The 25,937-nt window shown below is 40.6% G+C and overlaps 2 protein-coding genes and 3 long non-coding RNA genes across 8 annotated transcripts; 2 read left to right on the forward strand and 3 right to left on the reverse strand.

Annotated features, from left to right (window-relative positions):
• LOC120728668 lies at window positions 1-6,251 on the reverse strand. The gene is made up of 6 exons (XR_005694767.1): window positions 6,144-6,251; window positions 4,274-4,342; window positions 985-1,078; window positions 836-895; window positions 502-689; window positions 1-370 (listed from the first exon to the last, which is right to left on the reverse strand). It is a non-coding gene; the product is annotated as an uncharacterized LOC120728668 (long non-coding RNA).
• A 94-nt stretch (window positions 6,252-6,345) lies between these two features.
• On the forward strand, window positions 6,346-9,971 carry LOC120728667. Of its 3 annotated transcripts, none has more exons than XR_005694765.1 (5): window positions 6,346-6,457; window positions 7,934-9,070; window positions 9,161-9,187; window positions 9,279-9,445; window positions 9,667-9,971. It is a non-coding gene; the product is annotated as an uncharacterized LOC120728667 (long non-coding RNA). The 3 variants fall into 3 exon arrangements; XR_005694766.1 differs by having other exon boundaries at window positions 7,934-8,032; XR_005694764.1 differs by having other exon boundaries at window positions 7,934-9,187.
• Window positions 9,972-11,683: 1,712 nt separating this feature from the next.
• zgc:136472 (uncharacterized protein LOC678514 homolog) lies at window positions 11,684-19,416 on the reverse strand. Its single transcript, XM_040023716.1, has 12 exons — window positions 18,068-19,416; window positions 17,171-17,364; window positions 16,842-17,042; window positions 16,005-16,129; window positions 15,777-15,914; window positions 15,335-15,442; window positions 14,526-14,651; window positions 13,899-14,096; window positions 13,684-13,804; window positions 12,212-12,393; window positions 11,977-12,066; window positions 11,684-11,863 (listed from the first exon to the last, which is right to left on the reverse strand). The coding sequence occupies exons 2-12, from the start codon at window positions 17,337-17,339 to the stop codon at window positions 11,780-11,782; spliced, it is 1,542 nt and encodes a 513-aa protein (XP_039879650.1). The 5' UTR covers window positions 17,340-17,364; window positions 18,068-19,416; the 3' UTR covers window positions 11,684-11,779.
• On the forward strand, window positions 12,828-13,391 carry LOC120728671. Its single transcript, XR_005694768.1, has 2 exons — window positions 12,828-13,149; window positions 13,238-13,391. It is a non-coding gene; the product is annotated as an uncharacterized LOC120728671 (long non-coding RNA).
• Window positions 19,417-19,535: 119 nt separating the features above from the next.
• si:dkeyp-75b4.8 (lipopolysaccharide-induced tumor necrosis factor-alpha factor homolog) lies at window positions 19,536-25,726 on the reverse strand. Of its 2 annotated transcripts, none has more exons than XM_040023718.1 (6): window positions 25,603-25,726; window positions 23,355-23,511; window positions 22,915-23,016; window positions 22,313-22,384; window positions 20,896-21,005; window positions 19,536-20,695 (listed from the first exon to the last, which is right to left on the reverse strand). In XM_040023718.1, the coding sequence occupies exons 2-6, from the start codon at window positions 23,488-23,490 to the stop codon at window positions 20,582-20,584; spliced, it is 534 nt and encodes a 177-aa protein (XP_039879652.1). In that variant the 5' UTR covers window positions 23,491-23,511; window positions 25,603-25,726; the 3' UTR covers window positions 19,536-20,581. The 2 variants fall into 2 exon arrangements, with proteins under 2 accessions (XP_039879652.1, XP_039879651.1); XM_040023717.1 differs by having other exon boundaries at window positions 20,798-21,005; window positions 25,603-25,709.
• Window positions 25,727-25,937: the final 211 nt, after the last annotated feature.

Consider the following 25,937-nt stretch of genomic DNA (forward strand, 5'->3'; position numbering starts at 1 on the left):
AAGACTTTATTGGATTCCTACATCCAGGTATTTCTGGATAGCTGCTTGTCCCTGAAAAAATTATTCTTCATTTAAAACCTGCATTTTGTATACACTCAGATCTTGGTCTATTATTAAAAGTGTTACATTTCACAACAACAAATATACAAAAAAAAAAGAGGACAATACACAACAGTAACATTTTTCTGCTCTACACAACAATATAACACATTTTCACAACCATTTTATGAACCAGTTAACTACAATTGAGCTTAATCTTTTTTTAAGTCTACATAAATATCACATCATCATCAACCCGTCCCTTCATCTGGTTTTGTTGACTGTGGAGAACAGTGCACATGAAGACTCTCCTGTTTCCTGACTTCTGTCTCTGAAAACAGAGAAGAGCATTTCATGATTTGGAGGATGTAGCATCAACTGAAGTCATTTCCATTAATGGTGAAAAAGAACAGTAAAGGCAGTGAGTTTGTTTCTTAGACATGAGAGGACAGTCTCTCTCACCTCTTGGCTGCACTGCCTCTGTTAAATCTAACAGCAGTGTACTCAGTAACTTCCTGTTCCTGCATGTGTCTGTGAGGCTGAGCTGCTCTGATGTTGGAGTAGAGAGGATCTGCCTGGTTATTGGAGAAGTGGATGCTGGTATACTGAAGATCATCCTGCTCCTCTGGCTGTCTCTGATCAGCTAAACACTGTATAGGAAAAAAGGTCTCAGCTACAAATGTGATCAAATGTATTTGAGTTAAAGAACAACAGCAAAGAAGAATTTGTGAGTCCAACAGGAAGTTTAAAACCACAATGTTGGTTATTTGTACAACACTGATGTGACTGTTTTCACCTGTTCTCTGTTGTTTGCTCTGTCTTCAGATTTAACAGGTTCCTTGGACATCCTCTTTTTCTGGTTGGGACAATTAATGTTGAACAAAATAATGACATTCATAAACTGTTAAAATCAAACTGTATCTCACAAACAATAATGTAACAGACCTGCTCACTGAATCCACAGGAAGACCGAGAAGAATATGAGACTCCTGCCTGTCAACAACAGCAGTTACTCCAGCAGCTTCTGATGTTCCTGCTCCTGTGGAAACACAGATCAAAATAAAACACTGACAGTTAAGTTAGCATTACAACAACTGAGCACAGAGTTGATTTGGGCATGAGATCAAGTCAAGTTAAGCCACAACATTGTAGAATAAATGTTACTGTGCCTGGAATTTTAGATAATTGTACTCTTTGTAAAACTGCACAGGAACTTGTTCATGCATGAATAGCCAGTAAAATAAGCTACAGTAAGACTTGAGTTCACTGAAAATCATGTAACGCTTTCCTTATTTTATGGCCTCAATTATCTGATTGTAACATAAAGTAGAGTCACTGCAGGTTAGAACAGTTAAAGCGGTGCTCTGATCACTGATGTACTGGCATATAGTCAGAGTTAGACAACTTAGATTAGTCCTTCAGCACAATGAGTTAACTGGTGCCATCCCAGCACTGAAAATTTGAGCACGTAATGAACAAAGTTTTAGGAAGACATATCCTCCTCCAGACTCCTGCTACACAACTGCTGATGTTAGAAGTTCATGTGAGAAAAACAGAAACATTACAATAAAATTTGAAGTTAAACCAGCATCACTTCCTGAGTACAGAAAGTAACACTAAGAATGTAGAGTCATATATCATACGTCAACAACTGCTACGAAACTCATTCCCAGTACAGAACAGTGCTGCTGCAGTTTCAGCAGCATTCAATTGTAACTTTGTCTACATGTTTAACTTCTACTATTAACTATTAACTTCTGAGCTCATGCAGTGAGGAGGATACTTTGTGAAGAAAGGCCATCAGTCAAGTGGAAGTTAAAGTCAAACACTGCCAGAAGAACCCAACAATGCAGCCAAAACTCTTCCTCAGAGCAACAGATGTTTTATATACAGAAAAGCAACAGAGCAGGTTAATATATCACCAACAACAACAAGGACAAAAGCATAAGATGTAAAATGTGGAGAGTGTGATCTTTGAGGTGACCAAGCAGCTCAACTGCCATCATCATTAAATCCACATGAGCTGAATGTCAATGATTACCTGCTACAACAGTCAGCTGTAAGGTGGAGTTATGAGTACATATGTACATCTGCAATATGACTGAAACTAGCACCACTGAATGAACAATGGACTGGGAGGTCAGCTCCTAGATCATTAAAATGTAAAGTCTCATGACCACTGATCAACGGCTATGAGTACTATTGAAAGAGAGTTGGGGAATGGCAAGCTACATTGTAGCCACAGCTGCCCTGGGGCACACTGACAGAGGCGAGGCTGCCGGACACCGGCGCCACCAGGCCCTCTGACCACCACCAGTAGGCAAAGGGTGAAGTCTCTTGCCCAAGGGCACAACGACCGAGACTGTCAGAGCCAGGGCTCGAACCGGGAACCTTCCGATTAGAAGACAAACTGCCACGATCAAAGCTAAAGCTTAGCCAGCCGGTGAAGTGGGAGCCAAAGCACACTTGGGAATACACACTTGGGAATGTTCACGTGTTGACAATATGTGATTAGAAAATGAATTAAGAAAAATTTATAGTGTTGCCACGCCGGGGATTCGAGCCCGGCCCTACAGCTCCCCCACAGGAAACACTAGCCGGAAAGCTGCAGCTTGGCCCGCTGGCCAGCAAAGTGGGAGTTTTAAAGCACACGACTGAGACGCCAAAACACACTTGGGAATGTTCACGTGTTGACAATGTGTAATTAGAAAATGAATTAAGAAAAACTGAAAGTGCAGCCTGAGAACAGACAGCAGCCTCAACTAGCGGGACAAAGTAGCACGTAGTACTTGAAGGAGTCATCACAGCCAATCAGTTCTCAGGAAAATGGAACATCACATAAATATTTCTCTTCTTTTATTTTCATCAATGTATTTCCTTTGATATATTTTCTGTCAATATTTCTGCCTGATTAGAAGCTCATAGGCAGTTCCTGTCACTCTACAATAAAATAATGTAAAGGCTGCCCTCTCTGCCCTCCCACTAGCTGACCTAACTGACCCAAGTAAACTGTGATAAGATACCCTACATGGACTAAGGTTCTTGGCCACATACATATAGATTTGCTTGGCTGTAGAAGTCCATGCCATGAAGTTCCCAGCGCACATTTGTGATGCTTCTGTCTGTGGCAGAGGACTATGCACCCCTACCCATTTATTATGAACAAACAGCACAACTGTTTTTGCTTTTTTTTATAATACACATGCATGATTTAGATTTATACTTATGTGGCAGTTATTTACTGACCTGAAAAAGTTATTTGAAATGATGTCATGTCATCAATAAGACGTGTTATTTTCCATGAAAACTAAAAGTGGGCAGATTCTCAAAAAATTAATGAGACGCCCATGACCTTCTATGACTCTGTGGTGGCCTCAGCCATCTTTTACGGTGTGGTCCGCAGCAGCTTCTCTGCTGGGGACAGGAAGAGACTGAACAGGCTGATCAGAAGGGCCAGCTCTGTTCTACAATGCCCTCTGGACCCAGTGGAGGTGGTGAGTGACAGGAGAATGGTGGCTAAGCTGTCATCCCTGTTGTCCAACATCTCCCACCCCATGCAGAAGACTCTGACAGCACTGAGCAGCTCCTTCAGTGGCTGCGGCACCCACGGTGTGGGACGGAGAGATTTCACAGGCCTTTCCTCCCTACTGCTGTCAGACTCCACAACAAAGACTTCAACTGATCAAACACACATCCACAATAATAACACTATTATGACAGGGCGTCACACTAACACAGTTGCTTGTGCCCAGCTTAGCTCTGTTATTATAAATTGGATTCAAAACACGCCCAGTTTAATGTCTTAAACTAAACTGGCATTAAAGTTTCAATGAACTAGAGTGGTCCCCCTGAATCAGCACCCAGAAAGCTCGTATCTTTAAAAATGTGGCCATAAATACGAGCGTTGCTAGGACCTTAAAACACTGGGGCTAAATCCAGACCTGAAATCTTTGGAAGTTTCACTCAGTAACAGCACCTTTTTAATATTATTGACTGGATTTTATAGTCACAGTTACATGAAATGTCAAACAATCACAGAGTGATACTGAACTAAACAATCAATGCAATTTAAGTTGTTCTTGTTTGTTCTTTATATTTGATTTACTGTAAGCAGCGGGACTAAAAGCTAAAGAAAAAATAGTAAAAATATGAATGAATCTCTGCTCTCACAGCTTTTATTGTGCCATAAGGTCTCCTTTGATACTGTGCTCTTGCTCGTCTTTTGGATGCTCACCTCTTCTTCCCCTTTCCTGTTCCTTTCACCAAACTGCTGCACTCTTGTTCTCTGCTCTCGCCTCCTGTTCTGGTTATAATTAGAATGCAGTCAGCATGTGCCAAACAAACTCCCCCCAAATCTATCATGTTTGATATGATGAGGAGGTTTTTAGCATCTTATTTATGCACTTATTCAACAAACTGTATCAATCAATTATTAAACAAATATCAGACTGTAGAAAAGCAAATAATAATGCACTGAGCAAGTTCATGCCATAAGAGCTAAATGGCCATCAAAAGAATATCCTGAATGCCTAATACAGGACAGGCCAACATTTAATGCAGCCACAGATCAACATCAGTCAGCTTTCTGCACTTTCCACCTGATCACATCTGTCTTCAAAGTCATGTCACTTCCTCTTTGGTTCATTTATGTTTACTTTTAAATTTGCAGTGACAATAACTTTAGTGACATAGTGCACAGATTATTTCCTATGGACTGCTGGGTTATCTTGGTTTATTTAAGTTAGTATTTTTAAAGGTGCAGTCAGTCATTTTTTAGGTTACTTGATAGAAAAAACAGATCTTGTACTCATAAACATCCATAGAATAGTGGATAACAATGACACATTGTTAAATGTGTCATTAGTCACTGTTTAATTCCTCATTCTTTAAGCATTATTCATCCTTAGTATGTCATTTTTAAATACAGATATACATTCTTAGAAAGAATCAATTCTGAGCCTGATCTCCTTACTCCAAGGAGCTTTTCTGAGTTATCATTGTACACTACTTATTTCATTTCACCTGAGTTCACCTGTGGGAAAGCACAGCCCCTGAATATTTCTTTGAATTCAGGAGGACTTGGGAACTAATCTTGAGTGATTACTGACTTATCTGACTAAAGCTAACGAACCAGAGAAATTCTAAATTCTATTCTAAAACATCCCAGGTCTGAATTTGTGTCTGCACCTTCACACTCCAGATATGAAGGATCATACCTGTTTTACCTCCAGTGTTGTGCCAAAAAGTCATTGTATACCAAAAACTGATTTCCAGCGTTTCCGTGTGTTTTTTATGTGTAATGTTTTTACTTATATTGATAAATAGTCTTTAGTGAACATGATTTACGAAAGGGTTATATGTAAAATTTAATAATGACCCGTTTTTTCAAGTATCTTTATGACTGTGTTATTTTAACTACATTAAAACCAATCCAGACCTTTTGGGCCACTTCAAAGCTCTCAAACCAGAAACACTAGCTGCTAGGCAAGGCTAAAGCTGCGACCTGGCACGTTTAAAAGCACACGGCTGAGACACCAAAAGACACTTGGGAATGTTCACGTGTTGATAATATGTGATCAGAAAATAAATTAAGAAAGACTGAAGGTGCTGCCACGCTGGGGAATTGATCCCGGCCCTACAGGTCCCAAAAAGGAAACACTAGCCGATAGGCTAGGCTAAAGCTTAAGCTGCAGCCTGGCCGCCTGCAAAGTGGGAGTTTTAAAACACATGGCTGAGACGCCAAAACACACTTGGGAATGTTCACATGTGTACAATATGTGATTAGAAAATGAATTAATGAAAAATTTAAAAGTGCTGCCACACCAGGGAATTGATCAAGGCCCTACAGCTCCTGTAAAGGAAATACTAGCCAGAAGGCTAGGCTAAAGCTAAAGCTGCGGTCTGGCCCGCCTGTGAAGTGGGAGTTTTAAAACACACTTGGGAATGTTCACATGTGTACAATATGTGATTAGAAAATGAATTACGAAAAATTGGAAGTGCTTCCACACCGGGGAATGGATCTCGGCCCTCTAGACACTAACCGGCAGGCTAGGCTAAAGCTAAAGCTGCGATTTGGCACGCCAAGTGAATTAACTGTTAATTACCTTGCAGTGAGTTCTATCACGTGCATGTGTACACACATGTTGGCAACCGTAACCATGGCCTGCCAAGGGTATATAAATGCTGCACAAGGTTCCATTCCTCCCTTTACACTTGCTATTGGACTTGTTTTGACCTGCTCCAACCTCAGCCTGTGGAAAGTTACGTTTTGGAAAATATTTTTCTGAAAGCGGATTTTACTTGCAAGCGACAACAAGTACTTCATCTTTGGATTGTTTGTGCTTGTTTTTCATCTTAACAGCAAAGGTGGCTCTTCCTGGACCCCGACTCCTCGACAGTCCCCTGGACTTCGCTGCAGGTACTTTTAACATTTCTTCAGTTATTTTAAGAGTCACTAAATGATTGTTCCAGTGTGAATATCAAGTTTTAATGTTATCAAAATATGCTTATTCCAAGATTTTTCCCCGTAAATTGTTTGTATGCTTTAAATTTTCCGGGAGAGGTGTAGAAATTATTAACGACTGGTGTATGAATTTGAAAAAAAATAGAAGGTGTTACTTTGATTTGAAGGCTTTGACCCTTTTTTAATGAAATGGTTAAAAATAGCTTAACGGACTAAAATTTGTAAAATGCCGCAAAATCTGTCTCTGTGGTAACCGCATCTTCAGCATGTCATGACATCAGAACACAGGTGTAAACACACCAGATCCCGGTCCCCTCCTAACATCCTGTTCTTCTCTGGATAAAATGCTTTATTGAAATTAACTATAACTTTTTCCCTGCTACAAAACGTGATGATTAAAAAAAAAAAAAAAAAAAAAAAAAAAAAAAAAAATTGAAAACAGTAATCATAGTACAGTAGTAATAATGGTATTAAGACCTATGTTATGTTGTGCTAATATTTTTAATAATATATCTTATTATATAGCAAACAGATACATAGGGATAGCGTGTGGTAAAAAGATTTCATGTATCTGTCCTTATGGCAGATACTGTCCTCGTGCACATTCCTAATAATGCAGATTTTGAGTTAAGAGTGTTTGTTTGTTTGTTTTTTTACTTGACCATGGTTTCCAGACATACCTGCAGAGCTTTGTGTGTTTGCAATTTTAACATCTGCCAAGCAGGTTATGTTTTTGGTAACTTTTGCTTGCCTGTTTGTGATTGGTCAAAAATGAACAAAAATCTGTGTGGAGTCTGTGGTAAATATATTATAGTACTGTGTAAAGATTTCAAATATCGCGTTACATCTGATCTCAGTACAACTGCTTTTGTACAAACAAAAGCAGTTGTACTGCCTTTGTTTGAGATGGGGAGTCTAAATGTTTCATTGTAGTTTGCATCCACATATTGAACCTCTGATCAGGTTTCAAAATGTGTTACATCGTTAATGAAAGAATTAGTTAGTTAGAAATTTACTGCACGATATTTATACAATAAGCTATTCACGTCCAGTTATTTACAAATCAATACATATTATCCAGTACTTTCTCCAACATAGTGTTTGCATAAAGGCTTACAAAAAACAAATAAAACAAAATGAATGTATACAAAATACAATAGTGTTGCCTTAATAGTACACAGAGTGAGCTGCTTTGGTGGAGGTTTAGAGCTCTTCTATTAAAAATGGATGCTTCACTTAATGATGTGAACTTAGTTGACTTAGTTGTTTTTTTCTTGCATGAACAGGTAGAAGTGTCATTCAGTCTGACATAAATGTAGCCTAAAATGCTTTTCTCTCATCATCTGCTCAAACTAACAGATGTAGGTCTGTTGCTTTAGCACTTGGTGTTTATTACATTCCTAATGTTATTTTAAACTTGTTTCCTCACAGGTCGTCTTGACTACGTGGTTGAGCGTCCTGCAGAAGAAGGCCTTCCTGAAGTCATCAGGATCCTGGATGACACTGACACTGTCGGTGAAGGTGAGTATGGTGAGTATCTCCCTCTCTCACCCTCCCCCTCTTCTCATGAAGCACAGCATCCTGATGACAGTGAAGAGGAAGGTGAGTACCCTCCCAACGTACCTGAGGACGTTGAAGAGGTGAGTGAAGACACTGACAATTCATCTGACTGGAACGACTCAGAAGAGTGGGGCGATTGGCTTAGCGATGACTCGGGGTATGACACCATGGATGAGAGAGATGATTCCCCTCTCATCCGGGAGCTTTCTCCAGAGCCGTTTTGGCACGATTGGCAACGTCCTATTTCTCCAGGTGCTGCCCCATTCGCCATGCCGCCTTTCGGCCAGGCCAACGTCCCACTCTTCCCTCGAGTCATTGGCCCAGTCGGTGATCCGTCAGCTTCTCCTCCTTCAGCTGCTCCTTCTTCACCTGCTCTCTTATCTACTCCCTCAGCTGCTTCCTCTCCTGCTCCGTCACCTCCGCCCTCACCTGCTCCTTCTTCTTCACCTGCTCTCTTATCTTTTCCCTCAGCTGCTTCTTCTGCTGATCCTACAGCTTCTCCTTCTCCTTCAACCTCAGCTCTTACCTCCTCAGCAAAGAGAAGGAGAGAAGACATCTGCACTGAAGAGGTAAGTGCAAAGGTAAGCAAGGTAAGTGATGACACGTTCTATGGCCCTTCAACATCATCGGGTTCTTTTGGTGTCAGACGCTTCTGGGAAAGGCCTTTTAACCTTTCACTTGATGACAGCGACTCTGACTAGATTATGTTAGAACTTGTTTTTAAACTTGTAAATATCTTTTAATTTTTAATTAACTTTGTAATATTTAAGTTAAGCCTTTGTGTCTTGTGATGTTTGTAAGACAGCTAACTAAGAATATCTGACTTTTAAAAAATATTAACTAACACATGTGAAATGTATTGTTTTTTTCTTAATATGTGACTTTGCCTGTGTGACTGTAAGGTAGTGTTTTAGATATTGTTACTTCTATTTCTTTTGATATCACAGGTAACTATTTAAATGACTTACATATTTTTTCTCAAGCTCTAGCTCACCATGCAGGACAAAGGTAAGTCTGTACTTAATGTCAACACGAATAATTAGAAAAGGTTTAAAAATGATGTAGTGAACTGACTGTAGTCTCTTGTTTTTACATAAGGTATAGCCTGTGGCTCAGGGATCAGAGGTGAAGTAAAAACACATAACAGAAGAAAAGTAAATTGAACAACTCAGTGATGTGTGAATTCATGCTTTTCTCTTTGTCTTTTTGTCTTCAGGTGCTTTACACTCGTCCTCTCCCAGCATTCAGCACTTCAGACACTCAACGTCCAAGACGGAGATAACACAGAGAGATGCTCCACCCAGAAGACAGCCTTACCCCAACCCGATGAGAAGGATGGATGACCAAATGACAAACTGGAGAGTGGTGCTGTGTTCCAGCTATGTAAGTTATCACCTCACATTGGCTACAAACTGTTTTGAAGACTAAATCCTTCCAAAAGCTGGTATAAATCATCGTCCTACAGTACTGTAGGTCTAAGTTTATTTATGTTTATGTGTATATGTTGAGTTTAAAATAGCATTTTAACAACATGCTGCAGCTGCCTACAATGGAAATCCTGTTTTGTGTTAAAATTATGTCTTTCTTGTGTTATTGCTTTGCAGGGCAGCTGAGAGTGGACAGAGCTGCACAGAGGACCAAAGATCCACTCTCAGCACTTCATACCTGACTGGCCACAGCACCACCCCTCTTCACCCAGGGTGAGGAGGGTCCTGACCCCGCCTGCACAGAGGGAGTTGTGAACATGCACTTCTGTGTCGGTGGGTTTAGGAGCCTCTTCACACACACACGGATGAAGACTGTCACTGGAAGATGTCTCCATTGCATCAGCAGGACGTAAGCATTTGTAAAATATTACAGTTTGTGATGTTTTATACATGTTTTTATTGCTTCACTTCAAACTAGGAGATCTAAAATAAACCAGTTTTCATGATATTTTCTGTGTATTTAGTTGTTTTCTTAATAAGTTATTTGGAACATCATTGCAACCTGTCAGCTTTTTATTGAGGATTTAGAAAGTTACTGGTGGCCCGAGTGTGTAGAGTGGGGTGTTGTTTTTGTCACATGGTGAAAGTGACCTCAGGGGGAGCAAAAAGAACAGCTGAACAATTTGGGGATTCACAGACTTTGGTAATCGTTAAAAAATGAAGAAAAATAGTTCTGTGTGAACAAGAAGCTCAAATATAAACCATCCTGACACACTGACACAAATGATCTGCTATCAGTGTTTTCATGAACCTGGGTGAAGGTAATCTGCATGAGTTTAACCTCCCTGTCAAAAACCTGTATGATTCTGTTAGCACTGTAACAATGAGGTCTTGCTCGAGCTACTGATGAAGCTTTATCAATGCTTGTTAAGTTTCCAAATCACATTTTATCCCGATGGTCCAAGGCTTACATCTTTATGCTCACAAACGTAATTCTGTAATTAATCAGTAACCAGTTTATTACTTTAAGTTACAGTGTGAGGGGCATTGATGAACATAAATTAGATTTAACCTTCAGAACTGCCTTAATTCTTTGTGGCACCGATTCAACAAAGACCTGGAAACATTCCTCACAGATTTAGTTTCATATTGACATGATAGCGTCACACAGTTGCTTCAGATTTGTCAGCTGTGCATCCATGTTGCAAATCTCCTGATCCACCACATGCCAAAGATAATCTGCTGGATTGACATCTGTTATAAGAGGAGTATACTGTGGTCATAAAACGATGGGCATGGTCAGCAGCACAACTCAGGGAGGTTGTACCTCTGGAGAGGCCCCTTCCTACACCTGAAGTTTTGACCAGTGAAAAGTTTCCTCACAGTGTTTCCTAGTGTTTCATCAACAAAGGAGAATTTGTTCCTCAGACTGTGCAAAAAGTGCATTCATGGTTATCCTGCTGCGAGGGTGAGCTCTGAGATGGGCCCAAGCCATGCTTGCTCCTCAGCAGTCTTTATTTAACCTGATATGTCAAACCCAATTATTGTGGAAGACTCCTCCGACTCTAGAGAAGGAGTTATGCTTTTTGTTTTTTTAAATGAGCAGTAATGATACTTGTAATAAATGTAGCCTTTCTGCAGCTCCGGAGGCCTGGATTACTGAATTGGACACTCGCAATCGCACCCTTGAAAACCCCGTAGCTGGTCAGGCCCCTGTAGCCGGAGCAGTGGAAGGTGGCGTAGGCCCTGCTAACTGTCTCACAGCAGGTTGTCCTGAGCAGACGGGAAAACGTGATGGCTGGGTGACGGTGAGGAGGAAGCATAGTCTTAAACAGAAGCCCTGACGCACCACAAACCTGTTCATGTGTCTAACTGTTTTCCCCACTCAGCGTACACACCGGCCGGGGATCAAACTCTGGTAATTGGTGAATCTGTTCTGAGACACGTGAAGACAGCAGCAACCATAGTCAATTGTGGACGGTGATCTGTTATTTTGTCAAACTCTTTAGCTGTATGCACATACTGTGTCTTCTTTCAGTATTCAACCTTTTCCATTTAAAGTTTCATTAAATATCAAAAATGATGTTTTGAGACTTTAATGCAGAATCAAAAAAAGAAAAAGTATTTTTTTTTTTTTTATTTAGAAACATTTAAAGAGCATCATTTTACACACACACACACACACACACACACACACACACACACACACACACACACACACACACACACACACACACACACACACACACACACACACACACACACACACACACACGTCTTTGTTGTTGTCTTAAAGCTCATCTTTGGTGTTGTTGGCTTTTTTTGCCTCCTCAGCTTTCATGGCCTCGGTGTACTTCCTCCTGTCTTCATCCTCCTGGATACACAAAGGAGAAAAGTATATTTTTAACTGAAAGAAAAAGGCAGCTCTCAAACACACAGACAGCTATAAAAACACACAAAGGCACAAGTGTAAGGATGATCATTCACCTTAGCTCTGTATTTTTTGGCTTTCTCCATCTCCTTCTCTACAAACTTAATCAGGGGTTTCAGCTTCTTTTTTCCAGTGTAAACCACCACCTACGACACAGACCACACAGAGATCTCACTGTAATGAGCCTGGTTTCCTCTAAAGAGCAAATAATTCCTTTTTTAAAATCTGTTTTTCGTGATGATATCATAGGCTTTAATAAAACCGATTAATCGCCTCATAATTGCCTCGTACCCTTTCAGCATACAGAGCAGGAAACAAGCAGAGTGATGGGTACGTGCCCTGCACTGACAAGTTGATATCATTGGCTGAAGCATCGATACGAGCGATGACCACGTCCTCGCGCTCCTCAAAGGCCTCAGCTAGTTCCTCCCACAGCGGAAACACAGCGCGGGACTCTTTACTGTAGGGCAGATCTTCAATACAAACACATACGATTACTTTAGGAAGCTCTCTATGTTTGCACTTTTAAATCACAACATAAATTTGAACTTTCCTTGTATCAAATGCCCTAAATAAGGGCATCATTTTTTTTAATCTGTCAAATTTCATCACATTGTTTGGGATGCATCTCTGCAGTCTGTCTATGGATCTTAAATAGAATTTGAGTGATGGTTTTAGCTGAACTACATAAAGGATTGGCACAGACTTGGTTGCTTGTGTTGATTTGCTCATTTTCTGAAAGGTTAACTGATCATTGCATTGAAGGGGACTTCTTCAAGTGTTTGTATTGCCTGGGAGATCTGTTCAAACACTTTGACTCATCATGTTAGGAGGTGGTGGGTAGGTGTATTGTTGTTTTTGGGTTTTGTTTCCCTTTTTGGCATAGGTAGGCGGGGCGGGGCGGGGCTTGATGGCATTCCGGCACACCTGCGGCGCATCGGACGTCATCAGTGAGCGCTTTTATGGAGCTGAGTCACGGACGTCTGGTGTCGGAGTATTGTCGCTGTCATAAGTGGTAACGTGTTGGTGCAAGCTGAATCTGTTGGTTCCACGCTATTGAGCTGCATGTTTTGAGGATCCATCTCCTGCCTGCTTCTCCTTTGTTCTAGCCTGTCCCGCTGCCTGCTCGCCTGCCTAGTTTTCTTTGTGTTGGCTTCTTTGGATCCGTGACGGAGAGTTACTTCATACCAGTCTGTGACCACCGCTACAGCTGTAGTTCTGTGTTTCAAGTAAGCTCTCCAACTCTCCCCGTCCTCTTTAGTTTAACTCTCGGCTATCGACGTTACTCCGTAAACTTTGTTTGTCCCTCGTTTTCAGGTAGCTCCGGTGCGTCATCTGCCCACCCGCATACCTCGGCTCCGTCTCGTCTCTTCAGCTCTGCTCTCCTTGCACATTTTTACCTGTCACTGTATATAGCCCCTTCCCTTGTAAATATTTCCCCATCATTGTATATAAATCTGCATCACTACTATCTTGTGCCCGTGTGTGTTTCTGCCACTAAATCCATCCGTGTAAGTTCTCCTAACACATCATGTTAGAGAATCTTTTTCCTTATACTCTCAGGGCCCTTTAATTAAATACACTCCCAACAACTCAAATCATGTGCGTTTTCAATCTAAAGGCTTGAAGGTGCTGTTTAGCTTATGGGATTCAGAGGGTGGTCGCCAATTTTAGTCACCAATGACTCCCAGTATAACTTAGGGCCCTCTTTAAAAAGAAAAACAAATTAAAGCATGACATTAAAATGAACAGTGTTTACATACAAAACAGGACAAAAACAGTCTTGTCTGGGTTAAAGGCAACTTTCTCCAGATTCATCCCCACCAGCTCCTTCACTGGTTTTTGGTCCCATCCTTCAAGTATCGGCTCGCTCTGCATCTTAGGCTGTTAGAGATACACAAGTCCATTAAACACATAAAGACGAGCTGCCTCCCGGGTTCTGTCTCTGTGCCACACAGCAGAGGTGAGTGGGACTTACCTTGGCTTTGCCCTCGAGGTAGTCCTGGCAGAACCTTTCTATGATCTCTACGCTCAGGGCGTCAGAGGGCAGATGGTAGGTCACGTGATTTGACAGGTTAACCAGTCGGATTAGGGGAGCCTCAAAGTCCCGCACCCGGAAGTACTCCATCATTCTGCCATTGCGAAGCTCAGCCACGTTCACCAACACAAACAAAATCTGACACACAAACATATACAGCCCTCAGACGCTCTTGTACATCACAACAAGGCGGCAGGGCCAGGAGGCAGCCTGGGATCAAACCACCGACCTTCGGATTAGTGGCTGACCTGCTCTGCCACCTGAGCTACAGTCAGCCCGTAAGAATGCACTAAACAGTATGGTCAAAAACAAAGGAAAAATTAAACTAAATCTATGTGCTGTATTCATTCTTATCTCACTCTGGGAATAGAGTAAGGGTCAGATAGGGTCATTTGTTTATGATTTGCTGTTCTGCAGCCAAACTGCTCACAAGACCTTAGTAAAGAACTGGTTCGGGTAAAAAGTAGGTTTAAGGTGAGGATTAATGTTATTTATGCGATCGAGTCAAGGTCAGGGGCTGAAAATACATTATTATTGACCTCAAAAGCACAGACATATGTTAGGTACCTTCATCCTGAATGTCTCTGCAGCGGTGCTGAAGGCAGAAAAAATCTCATCAAAGTCTTCTGAACTTTTGTTGACAAAGAGAAGAGCATGGTTTAACACAGGCGACGATAAGATCTGAGAGGCTGTCTGCAAAAGGAGACAAAGCGGTTCAAACACTTAAGCAGTGAAGCTGGATTTCAGCTGGCGCTAATGTTAAGGCAATTCAGCACATTTTTAAGTTCAATGGACAGAGCCCTCTACTGGCTGAGATGATAATAACAGGTGCAAATGAGGATATTAAGTTGTAATTGAGCCGCTAACTGCAAAGGCAGGAGGTCAGGGTGGATAAAGAGGACAACAAACTCCAGCTCTGTGTGCCAAAGCTCCAGTGCATCCATCAGAGTGTGAACGCATGTGATAAAAAGCACTTAAACTTCAGTTAAAGTGCTGTGCAAACTCATTCAGAGTATAAAAACACCTTTTAATATGGCGTCATGTATGCCAAAGAGGTGGATAAATATTAAAATTGATTTTCAACATAATGCGATCCAGTACCACCACCACCCACTACGACCTCAGTGATAAAGATAAAGTAGAATAATCACCTTTCGGGCAATGTCAACAATAGACTTATAAAAGTTTATGGCAGAAGAGTTGCATTACACTGCAAGGTGCAAGGTGCTCGGTGGGTGTAGCCTACATGAAAACAGCAATTAGATTTCAGTCAGCAGAGATTTTCCCTGAAAACCATCCCAGTTGATTCAGACCAAACCGTTCCTACCGTAGCTGTTGTATATGTGTGAAAATACACCATGGACACAACACTGTACCTGCCCGGTGTACTCAGTGACTGGGTCCATCTGGTAGATGGTGATAAAGACAATCAGGACCCCTTTAGATGTCTCGGGCGTCATTTTGTAAGCCTTGATGAGCTTAGACTGCAGTGGGCACACACAGACACACAAACATACATGGTATCACAGGTAAGACTATAACCAACAAGTCTGCTTTATATATTTACGCTTCTTTTGTAAAACTCTGGATGCAACATCAAGATTTCTTTCAGTTATGCTGTCTTTTTGAAGGCTCACAGTGAGGTTTATGTTTAAAATCTCACTCATGTTTTATGGCATTCACCCTCAGCTAATTTCTCTTAACTAAACAGAACTAAAAACCAACCAAAGAACTAAAACTTTTCTTCACATAGAGCAATGTCACAACTAGTATTGTTTTTGTGAACCGGTGTGTTTGTATGTGTTGTGCGTGAAGAACCTTTTTGAGCATCAGAACAACATCATGTGTGTGGCCGTATTTGGTGATGACGTCATCGTCCTGCGTCACCACAAACCTGACGTCAGGAAGCTCGACCGCCGTGGCGTAGAACACCTGGACGTACTCGTGGTTCAGCTCCTGCTCACACGCAAACGCATAGAAACTGTCGGAGTGCGGTAGATGCACAACATAATAGAGAAGGGAAATCAAGCGAGGCTTTTGTTTTACCTTAAAGAATCCAACCACTGTCACCTCTTCTGAGGCCTCTGATTGGCTGAGATCAGTGACGAGGTCAGCAGCTGACCCTGCCCTCCGTTTCAGCCAGGTCAAGATGGAAGCCGAGCTCTGAGGAACTTCAGGACAATCCAAGATCACAAATCACTTTACCGTTAATATTTTACCCAAAACAATTAAGATTCAACAGCTGAGGGGATCCTAATAACTCCTGGTGCTCTGCAGGAAATATGAAACAACAGCCAGTAAACTCTAACCACTGGTGTTTCACAACAAATGGCAGGCTAGTTAACTCAAAGAGACACATATCTGAAAAGTTCAAGGCAAAATTTAATGACAGGGTGTCAGCTTTAACAACTTAACTGCAGCATGTGCCTCTTTCATCCTGATCTTTTCGCATGTTTCCAGAATAAGAGCAAACTTTCATACAAAAAATGCAATTAAAATTTGTGCTGGATAACTTTAGAGATATATGGTTCATATGAAAACATAATGACTCCAGCCAGGGCTTTCACTGCTGTTTTTATTACCCAGCATCTAGCCATCGGTGGTGCCAGCGAACATCATAATGAAGTCAGAGCACTAGAGGACAAAGCCCTCGAACAGAGGTAGAGGAAGATTCAAACCAAAGCATCTCTTTGTTTCTCTATTGTTTCCTAATAATCAGAACCCTGATTTTTCATTCGCTTTGTCACATGATAAAATAAGTGTGGATCATTTATTTTTCAGCAGTATGCCATATCTGGAGCTACTCCTCTGGGTCATGTCATATGATATACATCGTTCTTGTTAAAAGAATAAATGAGATGAATGAAACTCTTCTGCACCTACCAGGGCAGGCTACTGGGTTGTGTTTATCTCCGGAGAGGTACAGTCTGATTACCGGGTGGCCCGTCGCGTTCAGTTCTTTAGCCAGGTCCTTCTCTTTTGACACATCAACCACTGCCAGCTTGACCTTTGACCCCTTGAGCTCTGCTGCAGCTCCTTGGAAAGCTGTAGACACACGCTGGCTTTCTCCCGACAGAGGTGCAACTGACAGACACGCAGAGGAAATGAGGATTTGATTTCTTACACACCTTGCAGTCGCCTGTTTGTGCGCTTATCATATGAAAGTATGAAGGTCAAAGGTCATGCTGTACTAGGCTTGATGTTTAACTTACAGAAGTGCACCAGGAGTTGGTCATGCTTTCTCAGCGCCCTTTTGAAATCCCCCTTCTTCAGCTGTAACACTCCGTCTTTCTCTGGGAACTGTTTGTCTTCCTTCGTGTCGGCGGCGACGCATACACCGAGACAGAAGGCCGTCACGCACAGCAGCAAAAGCCTCTTCATGGCGGTTCAGTCTCACACTGACAAACTTGGCGGGAGTGGTGAAAGGGAGGTCTGATGTGTGTATCAGTGCCGAGGAGGTATAACTGTGAATCCTTGCGTTATCTGCCGCCTGGACCCAGCAGCCTATAGCTGATTAACTTTCCTATCTGAGCACTGCTGTATGTCTGCTATTGGCTGCTGTTCATATCAGGCTCTAGTATCTAAACGCTAAACCCTAACTTTGTTGCCTGTACAAGGTCACACAGCAGACATAAAAGAGGAAGTTACTCACACATTTGTTGTTTGTGTTCATATGCAAAATGCACCCATTTGCCCTCGAAAATACATAAATACATGTTTTGTTTTTGGTCCGCAACGAAACATGACCTCAACTTGGCAGAGATACTAACTACAGCATTAAAGGCAGGGAAAGAAAGCCCATTTATCACTTTATTTAGCAGCCTTTTCATTCTTGATCCCACACTGTTATATCATTTTATCACACTGGTTTTATACTGGACTTAACAGAGGGTTAGATAACAAGAAAAATGTCCGTACAACAATTGCATGGTTAGCTTAGCTTAGCTTAGCATTAAAGAATAGAAACAGCACCAGGATCACTTAAGCTGGCAAATTATGTTCTATAAAAACTGTTTAATCATAATGAGGTAAGTAAGAAAGTTTTATCTGGTGATATAAACAGCAAAATACCAGAAAACTGCTTAAAAATAGATGAGTACCCTCATTACCTGCAGCTAGCTTGAAGTTTGAAATTGTTTTCATCCGCAAGAGTAGCTAATTTCGGCTGGTTAGTAAATGTTAAGTACCACACAGGTTTTCCTGTTGTTCATATTCTGAGAGATTCATATCAAAGCTCCCTCTGTGCTCGATTGTTTCTTGGTCAGACTTGCTGGTCTCCAGTGAAGTGACTGATAGCTATCTAGCTGCAAAATCTTTTCAAACGTGCCAAAGCCAGGTAAGATATACAAGTTGTGTTTGTCTACTCCACATTTACAGTCCAGCTAAGATACCTACAAGTGTGCTGAATCAAAATTGAAAAGGGTAACTGCTAATACACACCTCCTTTATTCTTTAATAGACCTCATTTTAAAATCTAACATTGGTGCAGAGTCAAAGGTAATGGGATTAAAAATAAAATCACTACTGAAATCAAACAAACTACTACACTGACAGAAGTTACACATACAGTCACTATAAGGAAGCAAATAGTACACCTTCTGTCAGCTCCAAGGTTTTGCATATCAGGATTTAACAACAACAAGTGCATCACGCTCTGTTTTGTAATTTTAACTTATTTTATGTATTTTATGACTATTGTTCCTTTTATTAATTGTGTTTTTTGTAAGGTGACCTTGGGTTTCTGAAAGGCGCCCTCAAATAAAATGTATTATTATTATTATCCCATGATTCAGTAGCTTGTAGAACCACCTTTAGCAGCCGCAAATTATTAAAAGTAATCACTTTCTGTATCACTTTCCCTTTCCCTCTCTCCATTGTGGAGGAATTTTATTCCACTCCACTCTACAGGTTTACAAGTCATACTTGATCAGTCTTTTTCTAATTGTACTCCCATGAAGTGTAACATTTAACCAAGGCCTGTAGAGTATGAGATGCAGCTCTTGCAGTTTCTCTGATTATTGGATCTTCTGTATGTTGGGGTGAATTTGCTGGGATGTTCATTCCTGGGATGACTGGCAGCTGTCTTGAATGTTTTCTACCTCGCTGTAAAATGAAGGACTTTAAATTGTTGGTAAATGACCTTGCGACCCTTTCCAGATTGATGGAAAATAAAAACTGTTTCTCTAAGATCACTGTCTGTCATCTTTGTTGTGTGCTAACACACACCTGAATGCTTCAGAGTAGCAAACACCAAAAACCTCTGCTTTTATAGAGGTGCTCACCCGCGGTCATCAGTTAATCAAGTGCAATCCAAGTTTCTATAGAAACACTAATGTTGTACTTAGTTTTTCACACACTGCTTCTGCATTTTGGCTTATTTTTTGCTAATTAAATGATGACAGAGGGTAATATCTCATTGATTTATCATCTATCAAGTCTTCAACTTCAAGACCTGCTAAAGACCAACATTTTTTCAAATTTTTTATTATCTCCTGATATGTAAATACTTGGAATTTGAAGAGGGTGTACTTTCTTTGGACCATTTCTATGTGATAGATTTCCAACGCATCACAACCATTAAGGCATTTTAAGGATTTCTATTTATTTATGATTTTTTTTGATCACATAACATATTTGTAAAGCTAAACATTTATAGGTCTGCTTGTCAGAGAGTAAACATTGCTGGTGTAAACAAACCTTTTATATGTTGCTAAGTAAATAGAAGTCCTGTAAATCAGTTCAGGAACAGGTTTCAATCAGGAGTGGCTGGCATTTGGCCACACGACAGAATGAGTCAGTCCCACTGACTGATTACAGCTGCTTAGAAAGCAGTGCAGCAGAGTTAGGTCACCATTCTCACATGAAATAATAACAGATGTAATAAATATAATAATTTAAACCACATAACCTTTTTTCTAACTATCACTAAGAGTAAAATAGTGCAGTTAGGCAGTTAAAGGTACTTTAAAAACTTCAGTTGTACCTGCAGTAAAGCTGAAAAACATCAAAGTTTTGTTTTTTTCGTTTTCAGATATAGAAATCACAGTCAGTTTGATTAAAAAGCAATGAAAGCTTAATTATCAATGATAAAAGAATTTAGTGCAGAGCTGTAAAACTCTTTTCATGTTAGAATTTGGACAAATGTGGTTAAACATGGCTGCATTAAACTGTCTCATCCCATTGTCTGCAATGAAGAAGGACTGTCCTGCACTTGCACGTCAAACTGTCTTTAGGGGAGTGTAAAGTGTTATTGCTGTGTGTCATTTAATCATAATGAACTCACACTGTAATACATTTGTACAAAATTAGAAAGTGCGAAAAGTGTTTTTGTGTAATTTCTTTTTCATATTTACGTCCTAGAAATGCTTTTCTGCTTGTGAGCCTTAAAGTGTGAAAAAAAAGGAAAAATGTCTCAGTACAGCTACCAGCTGTGGTAGTGTGTGTGGTGACCTGGAGGTCCTCTGTAACAGTCTGGGAGAGTTTGTACAAAAGTCTCCACATGACTCCGGGCCTCTCCTCAGCCATCATCTGTGTAAAGTATTCGTTTGCCATAGATGTCACACTAGCATCACAAGTTCATTAGTTCATTTGTCCACACTTCGATGTGTAAGGTTGATTAATCCTCACAGGGTCATCTTTTGTGCACGTGCAGAGGGTTTCCACACTGTGGGCAGGAGTGATGTGTGTCTTGCATTCCCCGTACCATTAATGGAATGAGACAGAAACCGCAGATGAGCCTGAAACACAAGCACAGAAAACACCAATGAAGCTGTGCTCAAGCTCGTTTAGCGCCGGTGCACATGCACTACTCCTCCTGTGTGAGTGTTTGGGGCTCTTACCCCGCCATTGCAAGAATGACACACCAGCACCAAGCAGCTGTCCCAGGTACATGTGTGACTTTACTGGTTACAAGATGACTGCAGTGTGGGCAGCGTACCAAACCAGGGGCGCCTCTCAGATATTCCACCGCTATGGGAACAGGCTGCGGCTGGCTCACTACTGCTATCGGCTGAGTTTGTCTGCTGTTGACCCGCGGTGCAGCACCAGCTGCCATTCAGGAGACAGATGAAGTTATTAGAAGGAGAGAAGAACAAGTAAGGCAGAGGCTTATACACCCACTGGACACTTTGTTAGGTACACCTAGCTAGTACTAGGCTGGACGTCCTTTTCCCTTTCAAAACTGCCTTTACAGCTTCATGGCAAGATTCCAACAAGGTGCCAGAAACATTCCTCAGAGATTTTCCTCCACATTGACATGATGACATCACACAGCTGCTGCACATCCATGATGCAAATCTTCTGTTCCACCACATCATGAAGATGTTGAATTGAAATCTGATGACTATGGAGGCCATATGGTCAGGAAAACCCGTCTGAGATGATTTGAGCTTTGTATATGTGGTGTTTATGCTGCGTGCATATCGTTAGGGTCTGCTTCTCTGTTACTCCTGATAATCCCTGCAGTCAAAGCTTATTTCAAAAGCAGCTTGTGTCCTTGCTGTTGCTGCATCAAAACTCTTAAATGACCTCCCAGATGACCTCGTGCAAGCATCAGTGAAGACTGTTTTTAAATCTGAGCTGCCTTTTCTGTTAAACTTGTGAAACAGTTGAATTGTTGAGCTGTGATTGGAGGATTGGCTGCTGTTAGCTGCTGTTTTTTTTATAGGAACCTGTTTATTCTGTTTTATTTTGTGTAACACATTTTGGTTTTAAATATCCTATAGAAATAAAATGTATTTACTTACTTAGACCAAATGACTGACTCTCTTGTTCAATTTTATTGAGCCAGTTTAAACTGTAGCCTCAGTTTCCTGTTCGTAGCTGACAGGAGAGACACTCAGTGCGGTCTTCTGCCTCGAGGATCGACATGTTGTGTGTTCAGAAATGCTCTTCTGCATATCTTGTTTCCTGATGCCTTTCTATGAGCTAGAAACAGTTTGGCTATTCTCCTCTGACCTCTGGCATCAACAAGGTATTTTGATCCAGAGAACTGCTGTTCACTGGATATTTTTGGCCCATTTTATGTAAACCCTAGAGATGGTTGTGTGGAAAAATCCCAGGAGATCAGCTTTTTCTGAAATACTCAGACCAGCCTGTCTGACGAGAACAACCGTGTCACATTCAAAGCCACGAATGCCACCTTCCTTCCCCATTCTGATGCTCCTTTTCAATTTCAGCACGTTATCTTGACCATATCTGCATACCTAAATGCATTTAGTTACCTCCCTGTGATTTTCTGATGAGATACTTGCATTGACAGTCAGATGAAAAGGTGTACCTAACAAAGTGGCCAGTAAGTGTAAATAGCAGTAAAGAGATCATGCTTATAGTAAAGATGTAGTCTTGATACTTGCCTTGTCGGGAACGCGAGGACGCAGCAGCTGGAGCAGAAGCTGCAGCGCGAGCACGAGAAGTATGCGGATTAACTGTAACACAGAAAAACCAAAATTTAACCTAATGTAGCTTTTTAAATACTTACACTTTGACCCTTTAAAGTCTGAACCATGAAATAATTGCCAGAAAGTTCAAGATTTTTGAAAACATTGTGAACCTTCTGAGAAAAAACATAGTCATTTGCATGCATGAGTTTACTTTGAAATTATATTTGTTACATTTGTTTCTCTCTCTCTAGTGCTGTTTAGACAGGCTTTCCACGGGGATCACGGTGATGATGTAGAAGTCTCAAAAACTCATGAATTAAATATGATACGACAGGCACTCTGGGGTTAAAATACAAACATTTGGTGAGTAGACTACAGACAGCATATGGACTGAGGCTCTTACATTGTGAAACCAGCGTGCAGCACATAGAGACTGAACTGAACTTGCTGAACATGCCTACATGCCTAAATGCCTTGGTTTGCTGCCATGTGATTGGCTGATTTGATATTTCCGTTAATGAGCAGTTGAACAGGTCTACATAACAAAGTCAATATTAAAAGTGCAATCTTTATACTTTGAGTAATGGGATGGACTATGACTCCAGTGCTTTGGTGGGGAGGCGAGGACACGGCAGTTGGCACAGACAGGACAGGAAAAGGATCTGGCTGAACTGTAACTGTGATTTAAAAAAAGAAAAATAAATGTTTACATGTTATTTTGCAGTCACACTAGGGTTTCCTTCCACACTTTACTTTAAATATATATTTTTTCAATTTACTTCAGAGTGCACTGAAGTGGTTGTCTGGCAGAGTAAAAGCATAAATACACTTAATGACGACATTTCTACAAATCAGCCTGGTAAAACTGGTATTTCATGTAAACAGTATGCCAAAAAATAAATAGAAAAGGACACATGTTCATATGTAATCTGCCTAGTGTGTACATCCTGTCAGCAATATCTCACGAGCTGACTCAAGAAATGGGGTTAAAAGAAGCAGAAAGATTTTATCTCACCTGCTTCTCTGTAGGCAGGTGGAGGTGTCGGTGGGGATGAGAGAGAGGCGTCATAGGCAGGCGGGGGGGCGTTAAAAGCTGCAATGGGCAGAGCAGGAGGTTGGCGACTGGCCTCCTCATATGAAGGGGGGTCCATCCAAACAGATCAAACAGGATTCTGTCATGAAGATGAAAACAGAAATGTAGATAAGAGCAAGTTTGAAATGTGTGTTTTCATCACAGATAGTTAATTACATAAAAACGATGTAAGTCTATACCCAGATATCTTTGTACGTTTGATTTGGTACAGTCTTGCTTTCCAGATAAAACCCCAAAAGGGCGTTAATGTAAGACTCTTCTTCACAATTATCGAGTCACGTAGCTCCTGCTGTTGATAACATCTGTGCTTTTCCTTCAGTGACAAATTAAATATATTTTTATTTGTCATCACTTTAAAACAGGTTATTTTTGATCTTCATTCACAAGTCGTCACAATCTTCTAGTATTTGGTGGGGAAAAAAGCTGACAATGATCTTGCGTTTGGTGAACCCACATTAGCGATTCTTAACACACGACTAATGCCGCATGTTAGGTTCTTAACATGTGACACGAGTCATGTGAGACTCTTATCAGAATTGTGATAAAAGTATTCGTGGAGTCAGTCGTGCCCTTTTTCTTTTGCTGTTCTTCTTTTAGGGGTAATTTGTTGGACTGGATTATTAGGAAAGTTACTTTTATCAAAAGTTGTACTTACATTAAAAATGTATTTACATGATCCAATGCATCACTTTATAATTTTACTTTTTAGGATTAGTGGAAGCAATGACCAGCTTAAAGTTGTTTACCTGGTCATAAAGGATCCAAAGGACATTACGTGTGTGAAAACACTATTGAATTAAGCAAAATTACTTTATTTCCAAGTAATTTTCGCTGGATTACTTGTCATTTAGCTCACTAACAAAAACTGAAGTTCACACATACTGGTGCCCACTCCTTTCCCTCATATTTCCACACTATTATCACTGTGCTATCTAGTCAGAGTCAGACTTATTTTTGTTAGTCTCTCTCTCCAGTATCAAAATATAGAAAACTGAAAAATAGACCATGTGAAAGAGTACATTATATACAAAAAGGACATTTTTTATTGACAAGACAACATGTATTATATACAGTCTCAGTAAAAGTGCCAGTAATCCAATTAATTAATACATGGTTACGAAAGACTATTGTTTAAAAAAATGACATTGAATCACGTGTAATCACTCTGTTTAGGACTGAATCAGAGAAACTGGGAAAAAAATGGGAATGAATAAAACCAACATATAAGATTTTAAGAATGAAAAAATAACATTTTATACCCTGGGCTTTTCCAGCTTGCATTGCAAATGAAATGTGCTGTGTGTACACTAGCTTCTTTCAGTTTATCCTGGTGTTAATGTGGGCGCACTGGAAAAAGTCAATTGTAAAGTATTTTATGTGGCGGTTTAGCTCTTTGTATGCCAGGCTCTGTGATGCTGAGTCTCGTATTACTGCTTTTAAGTCTGAAGCTCTGATTCTGCCGTAATAGCTACTTGCATTATCTCTCCTCCTGACTGCTAAACAATGAAAGGCGCTACATATCCAGTCTTTCATTGTTTAGCACTGCTGGTTTAAAGTGACAGCGTCAGAACAGTACACACAGTGTAACATGTGATGGCGTAAATCAGTCTTTTACTCATACTTCACATACTTTAGTGTTTTTAATAATGCCGCACACATTAATCTTAGTTGTGTTTTAATGTAACTATAGAAGCCATATATATATATATCAGCAGCTTCATCGCTTTTATGGATTATAAAAATAGAAACAAATGTCAAATCTAGACTGTTAGTCTATATAGTTGCACTGTTTTTAAACTGGTGTGAAATATTCACCCTTTTAAACGTGTATTACTCATCGTCCACCTTTTTATCAAGATGACACAGAATTATTACAGCATGTAAACACAACTCTGACTGGCAAAGATGTATTTTTCTACCCCTATATCAGAGAAAACTGAGTGTATCAGCCATGAAATGCACCCGCTGAATGCAGTCAAGTCACTCGAGCTCACATGAGACTTCGCTCTTATGTAAACAAGACACATCCAAGTCCCGATACCTGATCCAGACAGGCACAGACCTGCCCCTGCCACATAGACATTTCCAATAACACCTGCCAACAACCTTATAGCTCATTACCCGCTAATTAAATAGTGTAATGTGAGATATATCGGAGCAGTGGTCTTACCTTGGGCAAATGAGGAAGAACGACTGGCAGGAGGAAACACGTACCATTGCTGATCATGGTCATCACATCACAGCCTGTTAAACCTGTTCTCCCCTGGAATTGGAAACATTTTACGTCTCACGGTGAAAACCAACCTGTTTGTCTTATTAGTCACCTCTGCCTATTCAGAGGTTTTCCCTGCAGGACGAAAAGATTGTTCAACTTAAATCAGTCTATACCTGCTTACTAGCTGGAATCACTATATTTACAAGATCTACAGCAATAAAAAAAACTTTTGTAGTATGATTTATTGTTAGATACCCAGCACAAAGACTAATCATTCTTTATGAGGCAAT

The sequence above is a fragment of the Simochromis diagramma genome, unplaced genomic scaffold, assembly GCF_900408965.1.
Source record: "Simochromis diagramma unplaced genomic scaffold, fSimDia1.1 OVJJ01000302.1, whole genome shotgun sequence".
In the NCBI taxonomy this organism is placed as follows: domain Eukaryota; kingdom Metazoa; phylum Chordata; class Actinopteri; order Cichliformes; family Cichlidae; genus Simochromis; species Simochromis diagramma.